Source organism: Dipodomys ordii, unplaced genomic scaffold (assembly GCF_000151885.1).
Source record: "Dipodomys ordii isolate 6190 unplaced genomic scaffold, Dord_2.0 Scaffold94, whole genome shotgun sequence".
In the NCBI taxonomy this organism is placed as follows: domain Eukaryota; kingdom Metazoa; phylum Chordata; class Mammalia; order Rodentia; family Heteromyidae; genus Dipodomys; species Dipodomys ordii.
Window position 1 is genome coordinate 3,647,387 of NW_012267310.1, and position 22,289 is coordinate 3,669,675.

Genomic DNA, 22,289 nt, shown 5'->3' on the forward strand with positions numbered 1-22,289 from the left:
TGCGCCTCGCCCTCCTCCCGCGCCCGCTCTGCTCTAGGATGCTGCGGCAGGTTCTGCACAGGGGCTTGAGGACGTGTTTCTCCCGGCTTGGCCACTTCATTGCCAGTCACCCGGTGTTCTTCGCCTCGGCACCGGTGCTCATCTCCATCCTGCTCGGCGCCAGCTTCAGCCGCTACCAGGTGGAAGAGAGCGTGGAGCACCTGCTGGCGCCCCAGCACAGCCTGGCCAAGATCGAGCGCAACCTCGTCAACAGCCTCTTCCCGGTCAACCGCTCCAAGCACCGGCTCTACTCGGACCTGCAGACCCCTGGGCGCTACGGCCGGGTCATCGTCACCTCCTTCCAGAAAGCCAACATGCTGGACCAGCATCACACCGACCTGATCTTAAAGGTGAGAAGGGGGCGGGTTCGGACAGCCCTTCTCCGGGTGCGGCTGCCCCGTTGGGCTCGATCTGCGCGGGGTCCCGCCTGAGATCGCCGCCTTTCCTGATCCCAGGCGGTGGCGGCAGGGGCTCCCGCAGCACTGCGCGCCCCTAGGCGGCCACCCCGGAGCCTCCCAGCCTCCACGGTAGGGAGCGTCCGGCTCCGGGCCCGGCCCTTCCCGGCCCGCCTCCGCCGTCACCCCGCAACCGCTGCAACAGTTGGGGCGGCGGCGGTGCTGTGGTCGGTGCGCTTGTTTTTTGGGGGGGATGAAGATGGGAGGGAGGGGGGGGTCACTTGGCCCCGAAGTAGGACGGGAGAAGACATTCCAGAAAGTCTCGCTAGTTGCGAATAAAATACTATGCTCGGCGGGGCGGAGGGAAACCGCAGAAACCCCACTCCTCTCCCCAGTTTGGTCGCCCTTCCCCTCTGGTCTCCCCCCCCCTCGCCCCCCGAAATGTGTTGAGAAAGGCTGCTGCGGAAGAGGATTTAAGAACGGGGTGATGCTTGGGGATAAAGGAATGGGAATGGGATGGTGAGGAAAATGCCTCCCACCTAACCAAAAGTGGGGTCCGGGCAAAAACGGGGGCTGCGTGCTGCTCGCCTCTCCGCAGCACCGTAGCCATATCTGTATGGAGGGTAGGACATGATGTTTGCAATTCGCAGTTACTTCATCTTTCACAGTAGCTCGTGTCCTCCGAAATGCGAGGCGGGGGGGGGGGAAGTGGAACTTCTTTAGGGGGAATAAAAGGGGGGAATCCATGGATCCACTTTTATGTGGGTGCACTGGAGGGGGGTGAGAATGAGGGACAGGGACAGGAGGCTGAGGGGCACAAGCCTGGCTATGTAACCCTGAAAAGAGCAGAGGAAAGCGAGCAGCTGGTGAGAAGGTGACACTCGCAGAAACTGGTTGTGCCATCGGCGGGAGGTGGGAATTTGATGTGAAAAGTGCGGTTCATGGTGAGAACTTTCAAGAAGTTCCTAAGAAAAGCACAGGAGTGAGGACCAAACATGGGAAAGTGGAAATCATGGAAGGGAAATAGCAAAACATAGGTGAGAATGTTCTCTCTGAATGCCGAGTAGGACCTTAGGGTTTGTTTACTTCAGAGTCGCCTCTGGGGAGCCTACACAGGATGCAGTCCCAGCTGAGATTCTGGTGCTCAGGGGTGGAAGATAATAGTTTTCTAGAGAGTTCTGGTCCAGATTTGGTTAGGTTTCTGGTCTGTTTATTCCAAGAGGGGAATCTGTTAGTGAACCTGGGAAAATCTTTCCTCCTCTTTTCCTCTCCAGGTAACCATTTATCCCCAAAGGAAAGCTCATTTCTCTCTATGATTTCGCTCCCTGTGTTTGTTGACATGTGATCAATCAGCAATTAGTAAAGAAGGGAATCTGACTGAGGACCCATGAAATAAGGACTGGCTCGTGATTTTTTAATGCACACAAATCACCACACATATTCACTTATTGCTCACCCTTATTAACGTGATTCTTGAGATGTTTGCTTTTCCTCCTGATTATACTCCCACCAGCAAAATGGGTTTCTCAATACTACAGTTGAGCATATTTTGACACTCAAAGTAATACTACTCCAAATGCATTCCCAAGGAAACATGTAGTAGATTCATCACAGGCTTAAAGAAACTATATCATTTAGCCAGTCTTGACAGTTGGAAATGTCCCATTTTTGATAGATTATCTAATAAATGATGCATCTGTTTGTATCTCCCCCCCCCACCCCAGATGTTTCCACTGGCTTTTTTCCTCTTTAGCAACGCATCACGCCACTGTGATGGACAGTGACCAGTTACATTCACTCTCAAGGTTAATGAGACATCAACAGGCACATCACATCTGTGGGTTATTTTTTTTTCCCCCAACAGGATTCTTTCTTCCTATTAGATTTTGATCAGATAAGAACAGAAAAACACAAAAAGGTTGGGATTGGAAAGAAGAAAGCTGGCTTTGCCTATGGATCTAATGGGCAACTTTAAAATCCAGTGGGATGGTTTTTCATGTTCTAGGTGTATAGGTAAAATGAACGCCAAATCAAACAGTGGTCAGGACTCATTTCTAGCTCATGGTTCTCTGGTCAAATGAGTCCATACAGCTTATCAAAACCCATGCTTATGAAGAACCACAGGGAATTGCCTTCAGTTTTAAATTATATAGCCTTTTTTTCTTTCTGCAGACAACCCCTATTTTTGGTATGCATAAAACAGGGGGATAGGAAAATGGACCTTCAGTAGTCATGGCAATGTAAAGTGTGGGAGTGAACACTTTTTTTTTCTTTTTATGCGTTTAGAGACATGATGGCTTGTCCTTTACAAAAAGGTGTTAGGAGTGAAAGTCACTGCTGTTACTAGTGTTATTCTGATACTTCGCTACTGGCATCAAGGATAGCACCAACAGTTAATGTTATTATACACAACACAGAACAGTCCCTGCCTGTTTTACTTCATTTTTAAAGTAAAATGAAGCAGGAAAAACAAGGTTTGAGGCTTTTTCCTGACTACCAAAGGGGAGGACGTCACTGTGAGGCTGTGGAGGGTAGTGCTGTAAGCAAAACATCATATTTTAGGGCTAAACCTAGCCAGTAAGATCTTCATTCTTCAGATATTAGTGTGGGTTTTTTTTTGCTGATCAGAAATAGACTAAGTGGGGATAATGATAAAAATAAAAATTTTAAAAACAGTTGATTTTTTAAAAATGTAATTGACAGTATCTCAGGGGAAAAGTATTTGGATATCTTACTGATGGTAGTTTGAAGGTGCAATTTCTCAAATTTGTTCAAGTGCTGTGATGACCATACTCTGCCCCCATAGTGTAGCATTGGGCCCCATTCTCTGAGGGGTCACGCTACCTAGCAATGCTTTCTTCTGAAGGCTGTGAGACAAAAATGTCATTTGTGCTAACAGTGGATGGAATTTGATGGTGCTGGGAAGGATTCCACTATTGTGAACCTCTTTTATAAAATAAATGTTGATCTTCAAAAGTCTTCATTTCACTAGGAAATTAAATTTAGCTCATTATGTCTTTTAACAGAAAATCCATGATGTTTATCTCAGCCAATTTCAAAGTAGGGCCTCACAAGTTTTATGGATGTAGTTCTTCATGATCATCTAAAATGAAGTTTAAGAAGATCCCATGGATAATTGATCTGGGCTACAACCAAGACAATGCTTTATTTATCCCAGAGCCATCCATACAGAAGGAAGGGTCTGAGTCCTTATGATTACATTAAACCCCATAGATTATAAATATGCACGATGTTGAAATGTACTGGGAAACTAAAATGCTATTCCATTTTACAGATGAAACAAATACTTCTCAAAAGCTAATTTGTGCATGGGTACAACAAAACAACAGAGCCAGGACTAAGATGTCATAGGGTTTTAGTCTCCAAAGTGCTCTTTACACTGTAACATACTACATTCAATTACTTGAATAATTTACAAGGTACATTTTTATCATAGTTGACAAAATTGCTATCCTGTTGTCTTAACAGGGTAATTAGGAATAAAGGCATTTTTTTTCTTGGAAGATTCTGACCAGTGGCACTGAAAATCTACATGCAGAAACTCCAAATACCCAAAGTTAAGCATTAAATATGAGTAACCAGCAACAAACAGAGATAGAAAATTAGAATATTTTACAGGAAAAACTCACAAGAAGACTGAACATAGCAGTTTTCCTGTCTGGCATGCTGTTCACTACCTGGGTCTAGGTGAATTCATGTCTAGGGCACCACCTAATCCCTGGCACATAGTAGGTACTCAATAAACCCTTGTTGAATAGTATTTACCTTCTCTAGTTTATTAAACTGTTTATGTGGCGAGGAAAGGAAATTTTCTAGAAACTGTTTTGAACTGTGTGTTTCAAAATGACATTTGATTCTTACAGCCTTCCCGGCAGTTTCTGGGCTTCTCTTTTTCCAAAACACCATTTTTCTCTTCCTTTGTAACCTCTGGAGTCACATCACAACACATTTTTAGTTTTAGAATTGGGTAGGAACATTTTCATTGTACAGTGTCCTCTTCTTCAGAAGCACCGCCTAGAATGTTGAATTCCAGACCACAGGAAGGACATATCCTCACTAAGGAGATGTTTGCTCATTTCATTCAAATATTGAATTTAAGCTGTTTTTGCTCAACTACATGAAATATAATTAACTTGTAAATCACATCAGTAGAATTTAACTTGGAGTTATTCAACTCTGGCTTTCCAAGAAAGACAGCGTAACTGCTATCTTATCCTCAGAAAGACCCGACAGCTAGATCCCAGTCTTTCAAATACACTTTCAATCATTATGGGAATTACCATCATTCCTTCCTATACAGTCTAAGGCTCTTCAAATTCCAACCAATGTTGGAGCCTGAGTGAGTTTTTACATTTTGAAATGATTGGAAACAAAATAACACAAAAGCAAAGACTATGCAGTACGGAAGGGCGACCTGGGGCTCACAGACCTAAAGTATTACTTCCTAGTGTTTTACATAGTTCTACCGTTATACTCCAATTTTGGAGTCATTTCAGGATGGTACTACTGTTAAAATAAACTTTCAGGCAGTAGTTCTCAACTGGGGTGACTATGCATCTCCAGGGGACACTTGACAATGCCTGCAGACATATCTGATTGTTATAATAATGAGCCAAAGCTGAGCTACTTACTGGCTTCTAGTGGGTAGAGGCCAGAGAAATTGCACCTTCGAACTATGATCAGTAAGATTTTCAAATCGTTTTATCCCTGTTTAACATCATAATGCAGTCCATAAAAAGCCTTCAGAATACAGAATTTTTCTGGTCCCAAATGTCAACAGTGTCCTGATAACTCTCTCCCTTGTGTATTTCTTTTATTTTTTGTTAGGATTTTTTCCACTGCATAAATTATGTAAAATGGGGGGAAATGCCAGGCAGAAGGTAACATCTAAAAAAATCTTGCAGAACTTTAGGGACAACTATGATAACCTTCTGTGGTGCTGCTGGCTTGGTCAGTTGGGCAGATACCAGATTTATCAGTGTAATAGCCTTCCGTGAGATGTGAGATGTGGTCATCTTGCTCCCTCCTGGAACTCAATCCTTCTGGTCTAATCCTACCTGCAAAAGGAACTGAAGAAACCAAATACAACTGAAGTGCTTGGATGGCTCTACCAGCCTTTGAGACTTGTCAGGTGGCAGAGTGCCCATTAGCAGTACACCTGAAGCCTCAATCTGTAACATTTGCCCACTTAGACCAGGCTTCTTCTGACAGTGTATAAACCCCACTGGGAGTGGCAACCTGTCAAGGACGTAGCAATTTTTTTTTTGCCTAGTTCAGCCGCTCTGCTTTTTTGAGTAGAAAATGACAAAAGAAGAGCTTACAGTTGGGGAACATGGAATCAAAGAATCTTAGGTACAAACCTTAAAGGTCATCTCCACAGATGCTGATGCTGGAATGTGCTCTTAGCATCTCAGGGTACTTTGTCTAGTGACAGATGCTCTGATGTTTTGGGCAGCCCAGTCTCTTATGTGAGTTATCCAAGTGGAAGCTACTTTTAAAAAGATTCAGTTCAAGTCTGAAAGGGCAGCCTTCATGAATTTGCCCTGCCAGTCAAGTGCCTTTTGCAAGTCATTTTTTTCAGTAGAGGAAAATTAAGAAGAGATTCCAATCACTTTTCATTCTCCTCTCATTTCCTTATAATCTAACTACAACCACTGTGACTTCTCAGTACATTCCATTTCCGTGATGTATCTCGGGTGCCCACCCCACTCACCTCATTTAGATTTTTTTTTATTTTTCCCATGCAGAATAACCAACCTTTGGTTATTCTACTGATTTGAAAGTGAAATCTTCATATAAAGTTATAAGAGAAAAACCTAATTTGTCATGATTCATAGTCCTGATAGAGGCCATATTAGTGTTAGGAAAGGATGTTTAATTTTTTAAGTGCACACACACACACACACACACACACACACACACACACACACACACACAGAGTAATCTCTCAGGATTCTCTAGGCCTAAAAGCTTTGAATGTTAATTGGCAACTTCTTATGAAAAAATAAGAAGAGAACTAAGGTAACAGAAAATATGTTGTTTTCTACCTGAGGGATTACAGCATCCCTTGGCACAAGAGCTAGGGAAATGTGTGATGCGGCTGAGCTTATCAACTTTGACTTGGTGGGATGTGCCATCTGGTCCCTGACTTTGGGGCTCAGTGTGAGCCCCAAGTGATACTGGAGATAGGCTTAAGGCAGACCTTTGAAGTCACCTGCTTGGTAGTACATCACAGCAAGCAGACCTGTCTACAGCAGGCCTGTGTCTCCACCACGTACCCGGAAGGCCACAAAACTACTGAGGATTCCTGCCAGACTGATTTAATGACCAGCAGGGGAGGTGAGTAATCTCTAACCTTTAAAAGACAAAGGGAGGGGGGGGGAAGAAATCAACATGAGTTGTTATTTCATAGGGGAAGCCCTGAATAACATGTCATAATATGTCCGTGTCTTCAACTTCAGAATTCCTGTTTTGAACAAAAGGAAGCAATGAGGGAATAGAGAAGTTATTTTTATCTTCTTGCTCTCTAAGAAATCCTCCTGAGAATCTGATTTTCTGGTCTTTTATTAAAATATCTCCATTGTTAGGTCTTCCACTGTAAGTGGTGGGCTCAGAGTACAGTCAAGATGAGGATTTGTTGAGGGTAAAACAGTTATCTTGGAAAATGAGATGGGAAAATACACATAGGAGAATGAGAGCTCACCTGGGGCATAGCGGGAAGCAGGAGCATTAGCCAGCAAGCGTCTACTGTGGGCAGCCACGGCTCATTCTCAGTGGGGGATTCTGGGAGACATTGGAGAATGTGTCTGAGCAATCTGCATTGTGTGAAGAAGCTGGATATCTGTTCCTGGCTTCTAGCCAATGTAGCTGGGTGTGGGGGCAATAAATCACATGCCTTTCCATATGTGAATCTTTCCCTACAACCAGAATGTTGGTTGTTAAGTGTCAAGCAGAGCCCTGTAGTTGCTTGCAGTAAGTGACCTTGACATGTAGAAATATGAGTTGAGAGGATTGGGGCAAGAGAACCCTAACAGCGTCTGTCCTAAGGGTCTTATACCCAGCCAGAGTTTGGGGACTTCGGGTTCAGTTCCTAGAGGCTAGCCATCTACTCCGTAAATGGTTGTGACCTCATCTCTATGAAGTTTACTATCATGAAATAGTGTCGCTGTTTAGCTATTCTTGAGTTTGATAGGAACCAAACAGAGCTACGACCTCACCAGGATCAATGGTTTTAGATACTGAGCTTCCGCATTTGAATAGCACATATCCAGCCCCTCTTATGTATGAATATAGAAGTCTATAGGCCTCCATCACGCATCTACTCTTCTCCCTAGAATGTCCTCTCTCTTCCTTTTAAGGTCAGCTCACATGGTTCCTCCTTATGAGGCTTTCTCACATCCATGGCTTCTCTCCCTCGAATCTACTTGGCTCACACTCACATCCCATTCTTCTTTTTATCCTTTTTTTTTTTTTTTGGTGATACTGGGGTTGGAGCTCAGCCTCAGTGTTGCTAGGCAAGTACTCCACCACCTGAGCCATGCCCTCAACACATCCGCATTCTTTAATGCTTGTATGAGTTCTGTGTTGTCATGTGACCGTTTCTCTCAAGCAAGATTGGGCACTTTTTCAGGGCAGAAAGACATCCGATAATGCTAAATCTCTCACTCCTAGACTCTAGCATAATGTGTAGTGTGCAGCAAGGATTTAACAAATTGTTGCTGGTTGACTGCTTAGAGGATGGGAAATGTGCTCTCCCTCTGTATTGACTGATTTGGGCCAAATACATTTTGGTATGGTAGCATGACCATGAGATTTCGTTAGATCTATCTTCATTTTTCATCCTTGACACCTCTTGGTTTCAAAGTTGTTGATAAGCTTTCATTCTTTTCCCAGATCTACTGGCATTTACTTTAGATAAGGAAAAATTCTTAGGAAACCAAGTACCTGATCATCTCTTCTGGTTTAAGTACAGTTAGGGAAGGCATAAACTTGATCTTAGTCCCCATGGAGAAGTCTATTCCCTTGTTAGAAGGTCAAGGACTCTACATGTCTCAGTAAGTATGTAGGAAGTCGGCTCTCCACACCACATATGTCTTCTTTTGCTTCAAGTAAAGTCTCAGAACATAGGCCACACCTATGCCGAATTGTAAAAATTAAGTACATTTTTTAAATGAGGATAAGCGAGGCACTGGTGACTCATGCCTGTAAGCCTAGCTACTCAGGAGGCTGAGATCTGAGGATTGTGGTTCAAAGCCAGCCCTGGCTAGAAAGTTCACGAGACTCATCTCCAATTAACCACTAGAAAACCAGAAGTAGAGCTGTAGCTCAAAGTGGTAGAGTGCTAGTCTTGAGCAAAAGAGCTTAGGGACAGTGCCCAGGCCCTAAGTTCAAGCCTCATGACTGACCAAAATAAAATGAGGATAGATGATTTTCCCAATCAAAGCCACAATATTCAACAGATTGCTAGCTCTGATATACCCCTGTTCTTTTTTTTTTTTTTTTTTCAGTTGTGGGGCTTGAACTCTGGGCCTGGGCGCTGTCCCTGCACTCTTCAGCTCAAGGAGAGCACTCTACCACTTGAGCCACAGCACCACTTTCGGTTTTCTAGTGGTTTATTGGAGATAAGTGTCTCACAGAGTTTCCTGCCTGGGCTGGCTTTGAACCGTGATCCTCAGATCTCAGCCTCCAGAGTAGCTAGGATTTACAGGCGTGAGCCACTGGCACCAGGCCTACCCCTGTTCTTAAGACTGAGTCTGAGGTAACCTGAAGTTAACAGGTACAGGTCAGGGAAACTTTTTCCTGACAAGAGCTATTTAGAAATTTATAATATCATTCAAAAGCCATGCAGAATTATTAATACAGCTGGCTGGGGTACACTTACGAGAAGTAAATGAGAAACATACATGCCTGGCCCATCATGATCAAATTATTTTAATTAGGGGCCTTACATGGCCAACAGACCAGGCTTTCCACACCCTACAGGTAAAAATGAAAGTACTGGTATAAAATCAGCATATCTCTGTCAGTGACACTAGAATATTAAAATTTAGCTTAGAAAGTGAATATTCTTTAGCTTACTCCATAAAGTTCTCCTGCTGTCTTTAATGTCACAGCCTTGTCAATTCTTACAATGACCACAAGGGGGAAAATGATTCTCTAACATAGAGCTGTCAATATAAACTCTCAAAATATCTTTGTGAAATGTATTACCTTAATGTCATGAGGTTTGAGTGGTTGGCTTTTTCTCCTGGGCCTCTTTAAAGGACAGATTTGGATTGAGCCTTAGTTGGGATCCACAAGTCAGTATTTCTCACAAGTTCTTAGGGATTGTGGTCACTATTAGCCAGCAGACCACACTTTTGATTAGTTGAGTTGGGCAGAACATTGGATTTGGAGTCAAGAAACCACCTCATGTTTCAGCTCTTCTAAATGTGTGATGTTGGACAAGTCGCTAGCCATCTTGAGAAGCAGGTTCCTCCTTTGCCCTGGACAAAAATCACATCTCCTCATCCATTTAAGGTAAGGACACAGTAGGATAAGAAGCACTGTATAAACACAGCCTTCTAAAGGGTATGTTATCAGTATGACTACTTGCTTTGAAGCTGACTGGTATTTTCTCATAGGTGCCAGCTCTTTTGTTGTGATGATTGCCTATTAAGTAAATACACATGTAGACTTTTTTCTTTGCTCTAACAGCTAACAATTCTCCATACTAAGGTTGTCAATTTGTTGGCCTTTACTCTTATCGGAGTCCTTATAGATGACTGGATTCATCCTACTCCTGAGCACACCGCTCCTCCTCCAGCAGCCAGTTCTTAGAAAAGCAGAGCTGACTCTGGGGCTGGGTGTTTTGCATTCTAGCTCATCAAGGTTGTTTCTCTGGGTTCAGAAGCTCATCTTCATGCCTAAAAGGGTTTTGCTAACAAAGGAAGCCTTCAGTCCCCCCCCACACCCCCGACACACACACCGGAAGTGCCTTTGGAATGAACAGCTCTGGCTTCCAGGTTCTCTTCACCACTCTGCAGCAGCATGCCAAAGGAAGAGCTTCTCCAGCAATTTAAGTGAGAGGGTTGAGAATTCTCCTCTCACTTAATTTACATGACTACAGTGTTTCCCTGGGAACCTTTGCCCACATAAGTCAATCTGTAAGCACTTCAAAGGAAAGTGTTGTCAGAATTGCCAGAGATCAGGAGAACCAGCCAAAGTGATCATTGTAAAGCTCTTTGAAACTGAAATGTCTGTAAAAAATTTGCTGATTCGAGATTTTGATCATTTAGTTCAGCCCACTCCCCTACCCATCTAGTCCTTTTCAAAATTTCTTACTATAGGCTTCTAAAAAATCAATAAGTAGGCTCAATATCAAATCCACTGAGAAGATTATTTTTCCTACCTACTTCTGTATGTCTAATCTCTCCAAATAAAATTAGTCCATCTGAGTGTGATGACAAAGGCCTACAGTCCCAGCTACTCTCGGGGTAGAGTAGGAGGATCAAGAGTTCAAGGGCAGCCAGAGCAAAGTTAGCGAGACCGATCTCAAAATCAAAACATTGGGCATAGTGGTGCAAGAGTGTAATCTAAGTTGTACAGGAGGACAAGAGAGGAGGCTCACAGTCAGAGGCAGGCCCCTAACACAAACTCGAGACTATACCTGAGAAATAACTGAAGTCAAATGGACTAGAGTGTAGTTCAATTGATGGAGTGCTTACCTTTCAAGAATTCTCAGTTCAGTCTCCAGTACATGTAAAATAAAACACAACAAAATATAGCTTCCATTCAAATGAGGCTTGGCAATGCTTCTCAAGTTTGAATATGCTTTTGAATTTCCTGGGAATGTCTAAGAACATATAGAATCCAATTCAGTAGATTTGGGCAGCAGGCATGAGATTCTGTACTTTTAATAAGCTCCCAGACATGCTGATGCTGTTGGTCTGTGAACCACTCTCTCAGTAACGCAGTCAATCAATGCATTCAAAGGACCTGGCTGAACCTTTATATGGACTGAATATTCAGTGCTGTTTAGTTGCTTTCATAAGTTAAAAACAGTAGCACTTAAACTTGAGTGACTAACCCCCGAAAGGCTTCTCCAGACACAAACTGGGCTCTACCTCCGGAATTTCGGAATCAGTAGGCCTAGGATGAAGCCTAATAGAATTTTCCAACTAATGTTTCTGCTAATCCACAAGCCACAGTTTCAGAGTGCTGCTACGAAACATCCTAGTAATTAAAAAGGTAGTTTTGTCCTGTACATTAGAAATGGGTTACAAAAGCTATTTGTTTGGCAGTTCATTCTGAATGATACTGAAATAATTTTGTGCAAAGGATATTACATAAGTCTGAATACTTGAAGTTTATATTAAGCAGATAGGTCGGACACAGTGGTCTGCCTCTGCTGCCTGTGTCCAGGTGCTAACATTCTGTCAGGGGACTAAATAAAAATACATTCCAAGATGGAAGAAAAGAGATTACACATGTGTGCACACACATACACTGCCACTCACACCAGGCATGTATTGCTATCATCACATATCTGATTGCTGAAGATTTCTTTCTTTCAAAACTTCCCACACTGGGTTATCTGCAATTTGCCGTTATAGATACTTCCCTTCAGTGGGGCTGGGAAGGTGGCTCAGCGGTAGAGCGCTTGCCTTGCATGCATGAGGCCCTGAGTTTGATTCCTCAGCACCACATAAACAAAAATGGCTGGAAGTGGCACTGTGGCTCAAGTGGTAGAGTGCTCACCTTGAGCTGAAGAATTCAGGGACAGTGCCCAGGCCTAGAGTTCAAGCCCCACAACTGACCAAAAATAAATAAATAAATAAAAAGAAAGAAAGAAGACCCAAAGGTGCAATAGGGAGAGTTCTGTCAAGGAGAAAGTCTTTATCAATTGCCAGAGGTAAAGTGTCCACAGAGAAAGTCCTGGCAACTAATGTTCATTCTTAACTACTGTTTGATGTCAGTGCTGTTAGGGAGAAATGAAGAAGTTCAATAATTACCAATTTTGGCCTAGGGGAATAAGCATTGCTCCTGAAGTGGAAGTTTTATGTCTTGAGACTAGGAGCTATTCAAGTGTCCTTCTTTAAGTCACTCAGTATCTCTAAGGGGTCTCAGTCTCATCCTCTGAGGAAAGGATATCACAAATATTATCATTTCAGCCCCCTTTGGCCCTCCTGTTAGCCTACCTTAGAGGGTATCAACAAGGGTCTGGGATTCAAGTGGAGAAATCCTTAAGAACATCACAAGCCTAAGGCACAAACCCACTAAAAGGTACATTTATTTGGAAGATTATATAGCATTTCCCCATCTCACACTTTACCACCACATCAACAAGGCTCTGGTGTAATAATAGTGGATTATAGCTCAAAGAACAAGAGACCAAGAATGTGTAAGGGAGCTCAAAGTCAAGAGGAGAGACAAAAACAAAGATAATGGAAGAATTGGAAGCCTAGAGTACCTATAGCTACAACAACCATTAAAGGCATCCCTGACACGTAGACTAACCTAAATCCTCAATACAAAGTCTTATTTATCTCAGTTCCTATTATCCGATAAAGGCAAACTGGGGGTGGGGGAAATCAAAAGGCATGCTTAGGGGAAAAGAATATAGTCTCAAAACTAGACTTAGATATGGGTGTTAGAATTACTGGACAAGAACTGGCACCAGTGGCATATGCCTGTAATCCTAGCTAGTCAGGAGGTTGAAATCTGAGGATCTCAGTTCAAAGCCAGCCAAGACAGGAAAGTATGTGAGACTCTTATCTACAATTAAGCACACAAAAAAAGCCAAAAGTAGAGCTGTGGCTCAAGTGGTAGAGCTCTAGCATTGAGCACAAAAGCTCAGGGACAGTGCCCAGGTCATGATTTCAAGCCCCAGGACCAGCTGAAAGAAAAAAGAGAAAGGAGGAGAAGGAGGAGAGAAGAAGGGGGAGGAAGAAGAGAAAGAAGAAGAAAGAAATGCAGTAAAATATTTAAATTGTTGAAAGAAAAAAAATACCACCTTAAAAGTGCATATCCCAGGAATCGTGTTTCAACATGAAGGGCATATAGAGACTTTTGCAGACAAAAACTGAATTTATCATCAGCAAGAAAGGTTAGCAAAAAGTTGTCCAGGCAGAAGGTAAATGAAATAGGTCAGAAACTCAGATCTACATAGAGTGTTGAGGAAAGAATAAGGGAATGTTAATTAAAATCATTTTGAAAATTTTGGAAGTAGTGCTATGGCTCAAAGTGGTAGAGTGCTGGCTTTGAGCAAAAAGAGCTCAGGGAAAGCACCAGGCCCAAGTTCAAGCCCCACGACTAACAAAAATAAATAATTTTTTCCTATTCTTAATGGATCTCCAAGATAGCTATTACTTTCAAACAAGAATATAACTGAATAGTATAACATGGATAAGTCTAGAATGGCAGCCATATAAGAAGGAATCTGAGGAAGAAAATGGGAATGTTCTATTTTGAGGGCACTACATATGAAGCTATATAGTTTTCTTTAAAGGTGAGCTTCCATGAAGTTTAAATGTGTATTATGAGTGCTAGGATAACCACTAAATGTGTGTGTGTATGTGTGTGTGTGTGTGCACATGCATGCGTGTGCCTGTGTGTGTCCATGGGGCCTGGACTCTGGGCCTGGGCACTGTACTTGAACTTCTTTTTTTCTCAAGGCTAACACTCTACCACTCAAGCCACAGCTCCACTTTCAGGTTTTTTGTTGCTTAATTGGAGATAAAAGAGTCTCACAGACTTTCCTGCCTGGGCTGGCTTCCAACGGCAATCCTCACACCTCAGCCTCCTGAGTAGGTGGGATTACAGGCATGAGCCACAAGCACCAGCTGTAAATATTTTTTCAAAAATATAATTGATCTACTAAGAGAGGCAATAAATGCTTGATTAAAAATTGGAGCAGTCAATAAAAGAAAAGCAAGGAAAATGTAATAGAACAATTGTAATCAGTATCTATGAATATACAGTATATTGATCTACTCCACTCGTTTATATTTTTCTGCTACTTTTGTTCCCCTATAAGGAACATCTTTGTAAGACGCTTTTTCCAATTGATTATTAATCTACATCAATAAGTTGACTCAAATGTGAATTATGAAATAAAATAAGACCATGCTGTCTAAAGAAAACTCACTTTAAAAACATGAGTCAAAAGACAAGCTATGTTAATATTAACCAAAAGACAGCTCAAGTAGCTATCTATATTAATTTCAGACAGAACTAACATCAGAATTAATAAAATTACCATGAAAGGCATTACAGATTAGTAAAGGCACCAATTTCATAGAGAGGTGCAAAAGCTTTAAATACAGACATACCTAACAACAGAACTGAAAGGAAAAATAGGTAAATCCATGGTTCCAATTGGAGATGTCAACCTCTCTTTCAGTGCTTGATAGAATGAATAACAGACAGTAAATAAGAATATGGATGACCTGCTCTGGGAAGTATCATGTTCAGACTTTTCTAAGGATAGCTTTATAAAAATATATAACTTAAATTGCATAACCAAGACATTGTAGGCAAGGAGACTCCCCTCCTCCACCCAGGAAACTTCTGTAATTCTATAAACAAAAAGCTTGGAATAGGGTAACTGTAGAGGAAGGAAGGAGTAAGATTAGACCACTGTCTTGTAAGATGTGTTCTAGGAAAGCTCCCTTTGATGCTATATCAGGATATGTAGCCTGGTTTGTGCATGTAGTACACATGGTCTCCCCATATTGAGTCCCTATATTAAATGTACATTATCATACTGAATGTTCTTATCTGTAAAGAAATCTATTTAATTCTGTCCAGTTTACATTTCTCAAAATTACTTGATATGGACACATTTTAGGTGTGTGTGTGTGTGTGTGTGTGTGTGTGTGTGTGTGAGAGAGAGAGAGAGAGAGAGAGAGAGAGACTATTAACATACCTGGGGGCTAATGAAAATTAGGGCATGTTCTAAAATGCCTAGCCCCCAACTAGAGAGATGCAGTCAATAAAAGCTGAGGTTCCTTGGATCTGGAGGAAACTATGGAGAAAGGGTAATTTTGGCTTCGAAGTTTCCCACCTGGGTGAATAGAATGAGGGTGATGCTGTTAGCCATAACAGGAAACAGGTGGAAGAACAAATTTGGAGGAAAAGATTCAGCTGTTGGATTTACACCAGTTGAAATACTGCCATAGCCTGTATTTGCAAATCTTCAGGAGGCAGATGGAAATTCAGATCTGGAGTTTGGAAAAAGAGGGGAGGTGTTGATGTGAACTGGAGATTGGTCATCATAAAGGTCAGGAGTCAAACCATGGAAATGGAATTCATTGCCCATAAAAATTGATTCTGATGTGACAAGATCAGAAGTTCCAGAGACAGTATCTTGGACCATATTTATAAATAGTCAAAGGTAGACTGGAAACTGAGAACGCTAGGTGGAAAGATGAAGGAAGAGAGAAGCGTTGGGTGATGGAATTCGTCATCCAAGAGAGGAAGGATACAGGTCTTTACTGAACACCTTTGTTTGCCAGACACATAGAGAGGAAAGCAATAAAGAAAACCTGCCCAACCTAGGCACAGTGGTTCATGCTCATAATCCTAGCTACTCAGGCAAAGATTGGGAGACCAAGGTTCAAGGACAACCCAGGCAAAAATTTATTGAGACCCCCCCTTCTCAACCAATAGCTAGGCATTGCGGTGCATGCTTGTCATCCCTACTACAGAGGAAGCATAAATTGGAGGATAGCAGGCCAGGCTGGCTCCAGTCAAACACAAGGCCCTATCTCAAAAATAACTAAAGCAAATAGGGCTAGGGGCACGGCTCAAGTTGTAGAGTACCTGTGTGGTGAACATGAGGTTCTGAGTGCACCCTCCAAGTCAAAAGTTAAAAATCTGGTGGAACCTACCAGAATCCCATGGAAATTGCAATGTGCTTAATCATCTCAGATTCCTCCTTTGATTTTGATTTACTGATTTGATCATTTATCTGCTGAAAAATTAAGGGAGATTGGAAAGGAGCTACTGGATTTATCTTGTTGAGTTTTAGTTAAGCTTTGGGATAGAGTCTAGACAGAAATGGTGTGTAAGTGAATGAGATGTGTGGAAATTAAGTTAACAGGCAGGAATTCGTTTTGTTGTTGTTTTTGTCACAGTCTCCCTATGTACTCCTAGCTGGCCTGGAAGGCAGAATCCTCCTGCCTCAGCCGCCCAACTACTGGTATTACAGATATGTGCCCTCACACCTGGCAGCAGCTAATTTTTTGAGATGTACCTGGAGACAACAAATATAAAGGATGGGAGGTGTGGCAAAAGTTCGAAGGGGTTATAGTATTAATGAGGCCTTGGTAAAATAAGGGAGATGTAAATGCATATTTCAAAGCTCTTAGGAAAAAAAGCATTAATACAAAGTGTTTAAGAACGTGGAGGAAGAGGGGATAAGCTGAAGGAAAGGAAAGCTGGAACCTAACGAAAGGAGTTGACTTTAGAAAGAAGGAAGGTTATAGCTTTGGTTTTCCTAGGAAGGGGATGGGTGTAAATGTGGGTATTTGTATGGATATGGTAGCAGCAAGTTGAGGGTAATTTCCATCTAATGTCTTTAGGTTCTCTCTGCAAAATAGAAAACAAGGTCAACAATTGAAAGTGAATCTTGTCAAGCACTAAAGAAAGGGAACATTCTAATATCTGTGGCTCAGAGACCAATGGATAAAGGAAGAGGAGATTAGGTTGTGATGTAGAAGTGATCTCTCTCATGGAATTTGAGTATGAAACAGAGTCAGTCTCTCCTCAATCATTTCAAGGTAGGCAAAAACATAAAGAAGAACTTGAAGTGGAAGTAAAGCAAATTGAGAGAAATCACACTGGCTACTGAGGGAAGGATTCTTAACTTATTTTTCTTTTCTTTTGGCAGTTGAATAGCTCATCAGAAGAGACTGAAATGACTTAGAATTGCTTAAACACAGTTGAAATGGTGTGACCTTCAAATCACATCATAAATTCAGTGGTTCTCAACTGTGGCTACAGGTTAGACTCGCTAGGGGAACTCAAATATACTTTGTCAGACCTCACAAGCATGAACTCACGTTCCATTGGGCCTAAAACCAAACGTGGCCCGCAGACTGACAGCAACTGCATCCCCCAAGACATTGGTCATATACAAATCTACTGACTCAGAATCTGCAGCTTCACCAGAACTCCAGTTGCTTTGTGTATACATGCAAGTTGGAGCAATGCTAGACTAAAGCCAGGGGCCCAACCCTTGCTACTGTTTAGAAGCTCACCTCAAGATTCAAATCCAGAATCACTTGAGACTCACTCCACTGCTGGAGAGAAAAGCTTGTTTTAAAACTTCACTAAGCTCACGTGATAACACATTACAGCATTCCACATACACAGACAAGAAAGCCATATAAAAACTTAGGAAATCCAAATAAGGCCTGGCGTTGATAGTCTTGTACCGAAGTCAGTTTCCTGGTTATATAAGATGTGATCGGTAGGGAAAGTTAGGTGAGAGACACCTGGAAGCTTGAACTATATTTGCAACTGCTTCTAAGTCTTCCATTGTTGTAAAATAAGCTGCATCTCATCCTGTATAGGATGCTTTGTCATCATCTAAGAAGTCAACAGGCTCTATGGCCCATTCCCAAGGGAGCCATGGGAGGAATTTAAGCAGAAGGAAGACAGGTTTGGATTTGAGTTACAGAAAAAATAAACATGGTAGCGGCATGGAGGGTAGATGTAAGACAGAAGAAAACAGTGACTTAGGAGGTTGTTTCCATCATCAACTTCTGAGGTTTAGAGACAAATCTGGAATGGTGGGAATGGGGCAGGAGAGGATGGATTTGGGAGATTCAGGAGGCAAAACAAATAGGATTTGATGAAGGATGTAAGGATTCCCCACCATGTCTGTGCGTTAGTCTGCTGGAAAGCTTTGTAAAATACAAATCCTTAAGCCCTTGCCAAGATACTCTGAGTTGGTGGCTGGCGTGGGAGGAGTGCGGGGTGGAGAGGGGTAGGGGAGCAGGCATCTGAATTTGTGCAGCTCCACGGTGGATTAAATGAGGAGGGTTGAGAGGGGCTGGGCACAGAGGTTCAGGCTGAGGCAGTGGAAGTGGGAAGGACAGATTCAACTCACAGATCCTCAAGGGACGGGGAGGCAGTGAAGGCACAGCCAGGAAAACTTAAGGGAGGCAGTCTCTCCTCTTCCACTGGTTTGATGTTGGAAAAACCAACAACAATGTAAAACTCTTAAGTTAAAACGTGCAAAGCTGCCATTCTTGCAACCTAACTGTCTAGTCATGGCCTAACTGAAGCAACTTTTCTCCTAAAGTCTACAGAGTGCTTGTTCCCATCCTCTGCCATGAATGCCTTTCCTTGGGATTGGTCTGGCTCCCGGGCAGCTTTTCTTTTGGAATCCAGCCAAATGCTGCAACAAGTGCAGGCATAGATGCTCCTGCACCTGCGCTCAGGCCAGCAACGCCTCCTCAGCCCTCCCACTGCTAGGACGCTCTCAGAGTGCACCCAAGTTTTTCCCAGAGCATGGCCACGCCCTCAAACTGTAAGTGACAAGCATCCCATGCTCACAGCCTGTTGGTTTCACAAGACAATGGATCTGCCAAAGCCACCCTCTCCAAACCATCCAAACCATCCTAGGCCAGGCAGTCTTAGCTACTCAGGAGGCTGAAATCTGAGGATTGCAGTGCAAAGCCAGCCCAGGCGGGAAAAGTCCAAGAGACCCTTATCTCCATTTAACCACAAAAAAGCTGTAAGTGGAGCTGTAGCTCAAATGGTAGGACACTAGCTTTGAGCACAGAAGCTCAGGGAGAGTGCCCAGGCCCTGAGTTCAAGTCCCAGGACTGGCACAAAAACATCATCTGAGGCTTCCCCATTGAGAGTTACTTGCTTCAGACTGGGATCTCCCTTAATAAAGCTATGTGCAAAGCCATAATGAAAAGATTTCCACTTCCCATTGCCCCCTTGTTACTAAAACGGAGAAGGTAAAAAAAACCCCTGCTACTACTATCATAACAATGCATAAGCACTTCATAATATGCAATTGGCACATCACAGGCTTTTACAATTACCTTAAGTGGTGCAAGTGAGATAGAAAACATTAAGATGGCACCTAAAGGTTCTGAGATTCCATACCATCTTCACTTTGTAGTAGCTAAATTATTTCAAGGTAACAATAACATCTAAGTACATCCATTTTTCCTCTTTCTTTGGTGGTATTACAGATTGAATTCAGGGCCTACCACTCACTAAGAAAGTACTCTACCACTTGAGCCACCTCTGAAGTCCTTTTGCTTCTTAGGTTTGGGGTTTTGTTTGTTTGTTTTTTTTCCAAATAAGGTCTCTCTTTTCAAATAAGGTCTGTCTTTTGTGAAGCAGGCATTGGGACCACAAGCCTCCTATCCCTGTGGGGATTATCAGTATATGCCACCACCACCAGTTTGTTTTTGAGATTGAATCCTTATTGAGGAAGGAGGGGTCAGATGCTCCTCCTCTTTCTGCATCCCAAATGGCTGAGGTTACAGGCGTCCACCACCATGCCTGCCTAGTTACCATCTATTTCTTAAATGAAGCCAAAGTGAGAGTTGGTGGTTTATGTTGATAACTAAAGTGACTTCAGCCGAGAAAGAAATGTTAAAGTGAGAATTTTAAAATCTCTTTATTTTTAATTCTGATATGCTATTTCTTTCAAGAAATGCATACCTCACTAGCTGCCTGTGTATTCCCTTGAGAGAATGGATAGAGAAACACATTGTTATAATTTTATGTCTTGAAATTGCCACAGTATCTTTGACTAACATGAAAGGAGGTGTTTTTACTTTTTAAAATTTGTTTCTTTGGCTTCCCCCCACCCAGTTTCTGGAAACTAACTAGCAGCATTTTTACTCAATCACTCCTCAGTATATAACTGTTTCAGGACACACAAGGGGAAGCTGCTGAATGCATGAGGGAAATGCCAAAGAGGCTGTACAAGATATTTTGGCTTGTCCAGAATGTTTAACTTAAGTGTTATGTGCCTTCTCTTACATACACTGAGCTGGGAACAGGGAATATAATGAAGAATATGATTTCTTGGAAGTGGAGCTGTGGCTCAAGTGGTAGAGTACCAACCTTGAGTGAAAGAGCAAAGCAAGAGTTCAAGGCCATGAGTTCAAGCCCAAGTACTGGTGTACACACACACACACACACACACACATAAAGAAAAAATATACACACATCAACTCCTTTCCAAAGAGTGAAAACAAGATGTTGTTTCACGATGAAGTGATGCAGTAGATATGTCTACACACAGGGGACCTAGGAGAACTTAATCTTCATTTCTACTGCAGGCTTCCTGGAGGAGGTGATGCATAAGCTAAGCCTATCATTCCTCACATCCCCAAACCAGAAGGGAAGTCAGAGGACTGACTACAGCTTCGAAGCCCACTCACTGTGCAGCCCTTTTGGAAACAGCCCCGGTTTCTTACTAGTGCTGACATGCAGCAGCTTTTCCTCCATGTTTTAGGGCTCTAAAAAGTGTCATATGGATCTTTCATCCTGCCATCGGATATAAGTCACTGCGGCCTACCATGTTTAGTAAACTTTGCCAGTGATCTCCCACAAGAAGGGACGTGCTACTTCTCATAAATATTACATACCCCTCTCTTCATGAGAGAGGCGGTTCTTCTTCTAGGGCCCTAATAGTACTAGGCAACAAGAAAGAACGTGAGATTTCTGGACATTCAGTTCAACCATCGTACCTCATGAATAGTTACTTCTGAGGGGCTATACCAGCTCCATTTTCAAAATGAGATGGGGAGGATTTCTCAGTCTATAGAATACTGAGCACATGCGATGGGCTTTTCTGCGGGGCATCTTGTCTATAGTGTCTCATTCAGTAATCAACATTACAAAACACTAACCACATATTGATGATCAGAAAACTAAGAGTCCATAAGGGCAATTTGCACAAAGTCATCAGGAAGTGGCTGAGTTAGACATGAAAACAAGTCTGCCAGGCTCTTTCAAGCACACCTGGCTATCTGGAGCAATTCCTTCTTTTCATGTTTCCAATGAGTCTCGTTAGTCTTGAACTTAGATATTCTCCTACAAATTATTGAGGAAAAGACAAAACATCCCAATAACTAAAGGGGCAAAAGGCTTGAAGAAGACACTTCTGAAAGGAAAGCCACGGGGCTACAGGGTATGTGGAGAGAAGGCTTAGTTTCAGTTACCAGAGTAGAACAAATTCAGACCAAAATGAGACTTCAGTATGTACCCACCAGGATGGTAATAAAAAATAAAACAACTGATAATATGAAATCTTGCTGAGGATATAGGACAATCTCATATATTGCTGTAGGAATATAAAAGGGTATAACCACTCTAGAAAACTTAACCTAAATCTATGCTTGCTCTGTGGTTCCCAAACTTTCACCTCAGGTCCATAAACGCTGTGGTATAGAGGGACAGGCTCCTACTGACTTTTGAAATCTGATTGACCACATCTATTCCTCACACCTTCTTAGTAACTTGAAATTGGCCCTGGTGGAGGTATGTACAAACACAAACAAACCAGAGCTATTCTCAGAAAACTGGTCAACAGTTACCATATGTCACTGTATGTACCTGAGAGATGTGAGGGCAAATACCTTCCAAAGGCTATGTCCAAGAATGGCCATAGTAGCTTTATTTATAAACCTCTGTACCCTGGCTATGATGAATAATGAACATGGACAAACAAGTGGGTTCTCTGGATTCTAACTTGTAATCTTTTGGATAGGTGCCCAAGAGTGGTATCGCTGGATCATAGGGAAGTTTTATGTTTAGTTGTGTTTTTTTTTAATAGGAAACTCCAAACTGCCTTCCAAAGTGATCCTG

At 42.4% G+C, this 22,289-nt stretch overlaps 1 protein-coding gene across 1 annotated transcript in view; it reads left to right on the top strand.

The window, feature by feature from the left end:
- Nucleotides 1-29: 29 nt before the first annotated feature.
- Ptchd1 (patched domain containing 1) overlaps nt 30-22,289 on the top strand; it is a 51,867-nt gene continuing 29,607 nt past the window's right edge. Inside the window, exon 1 of the mRNA XM_013026498.1 lies at nt 30-389. Within this exon, the coding sequence (XP_012881952.1) occupies nt 39-389 (351 nt within the window). The 5' untranslated portion in view covers nt 30-38. The remainder of the gene's footprint in view (nt 390-22,289) is intronic.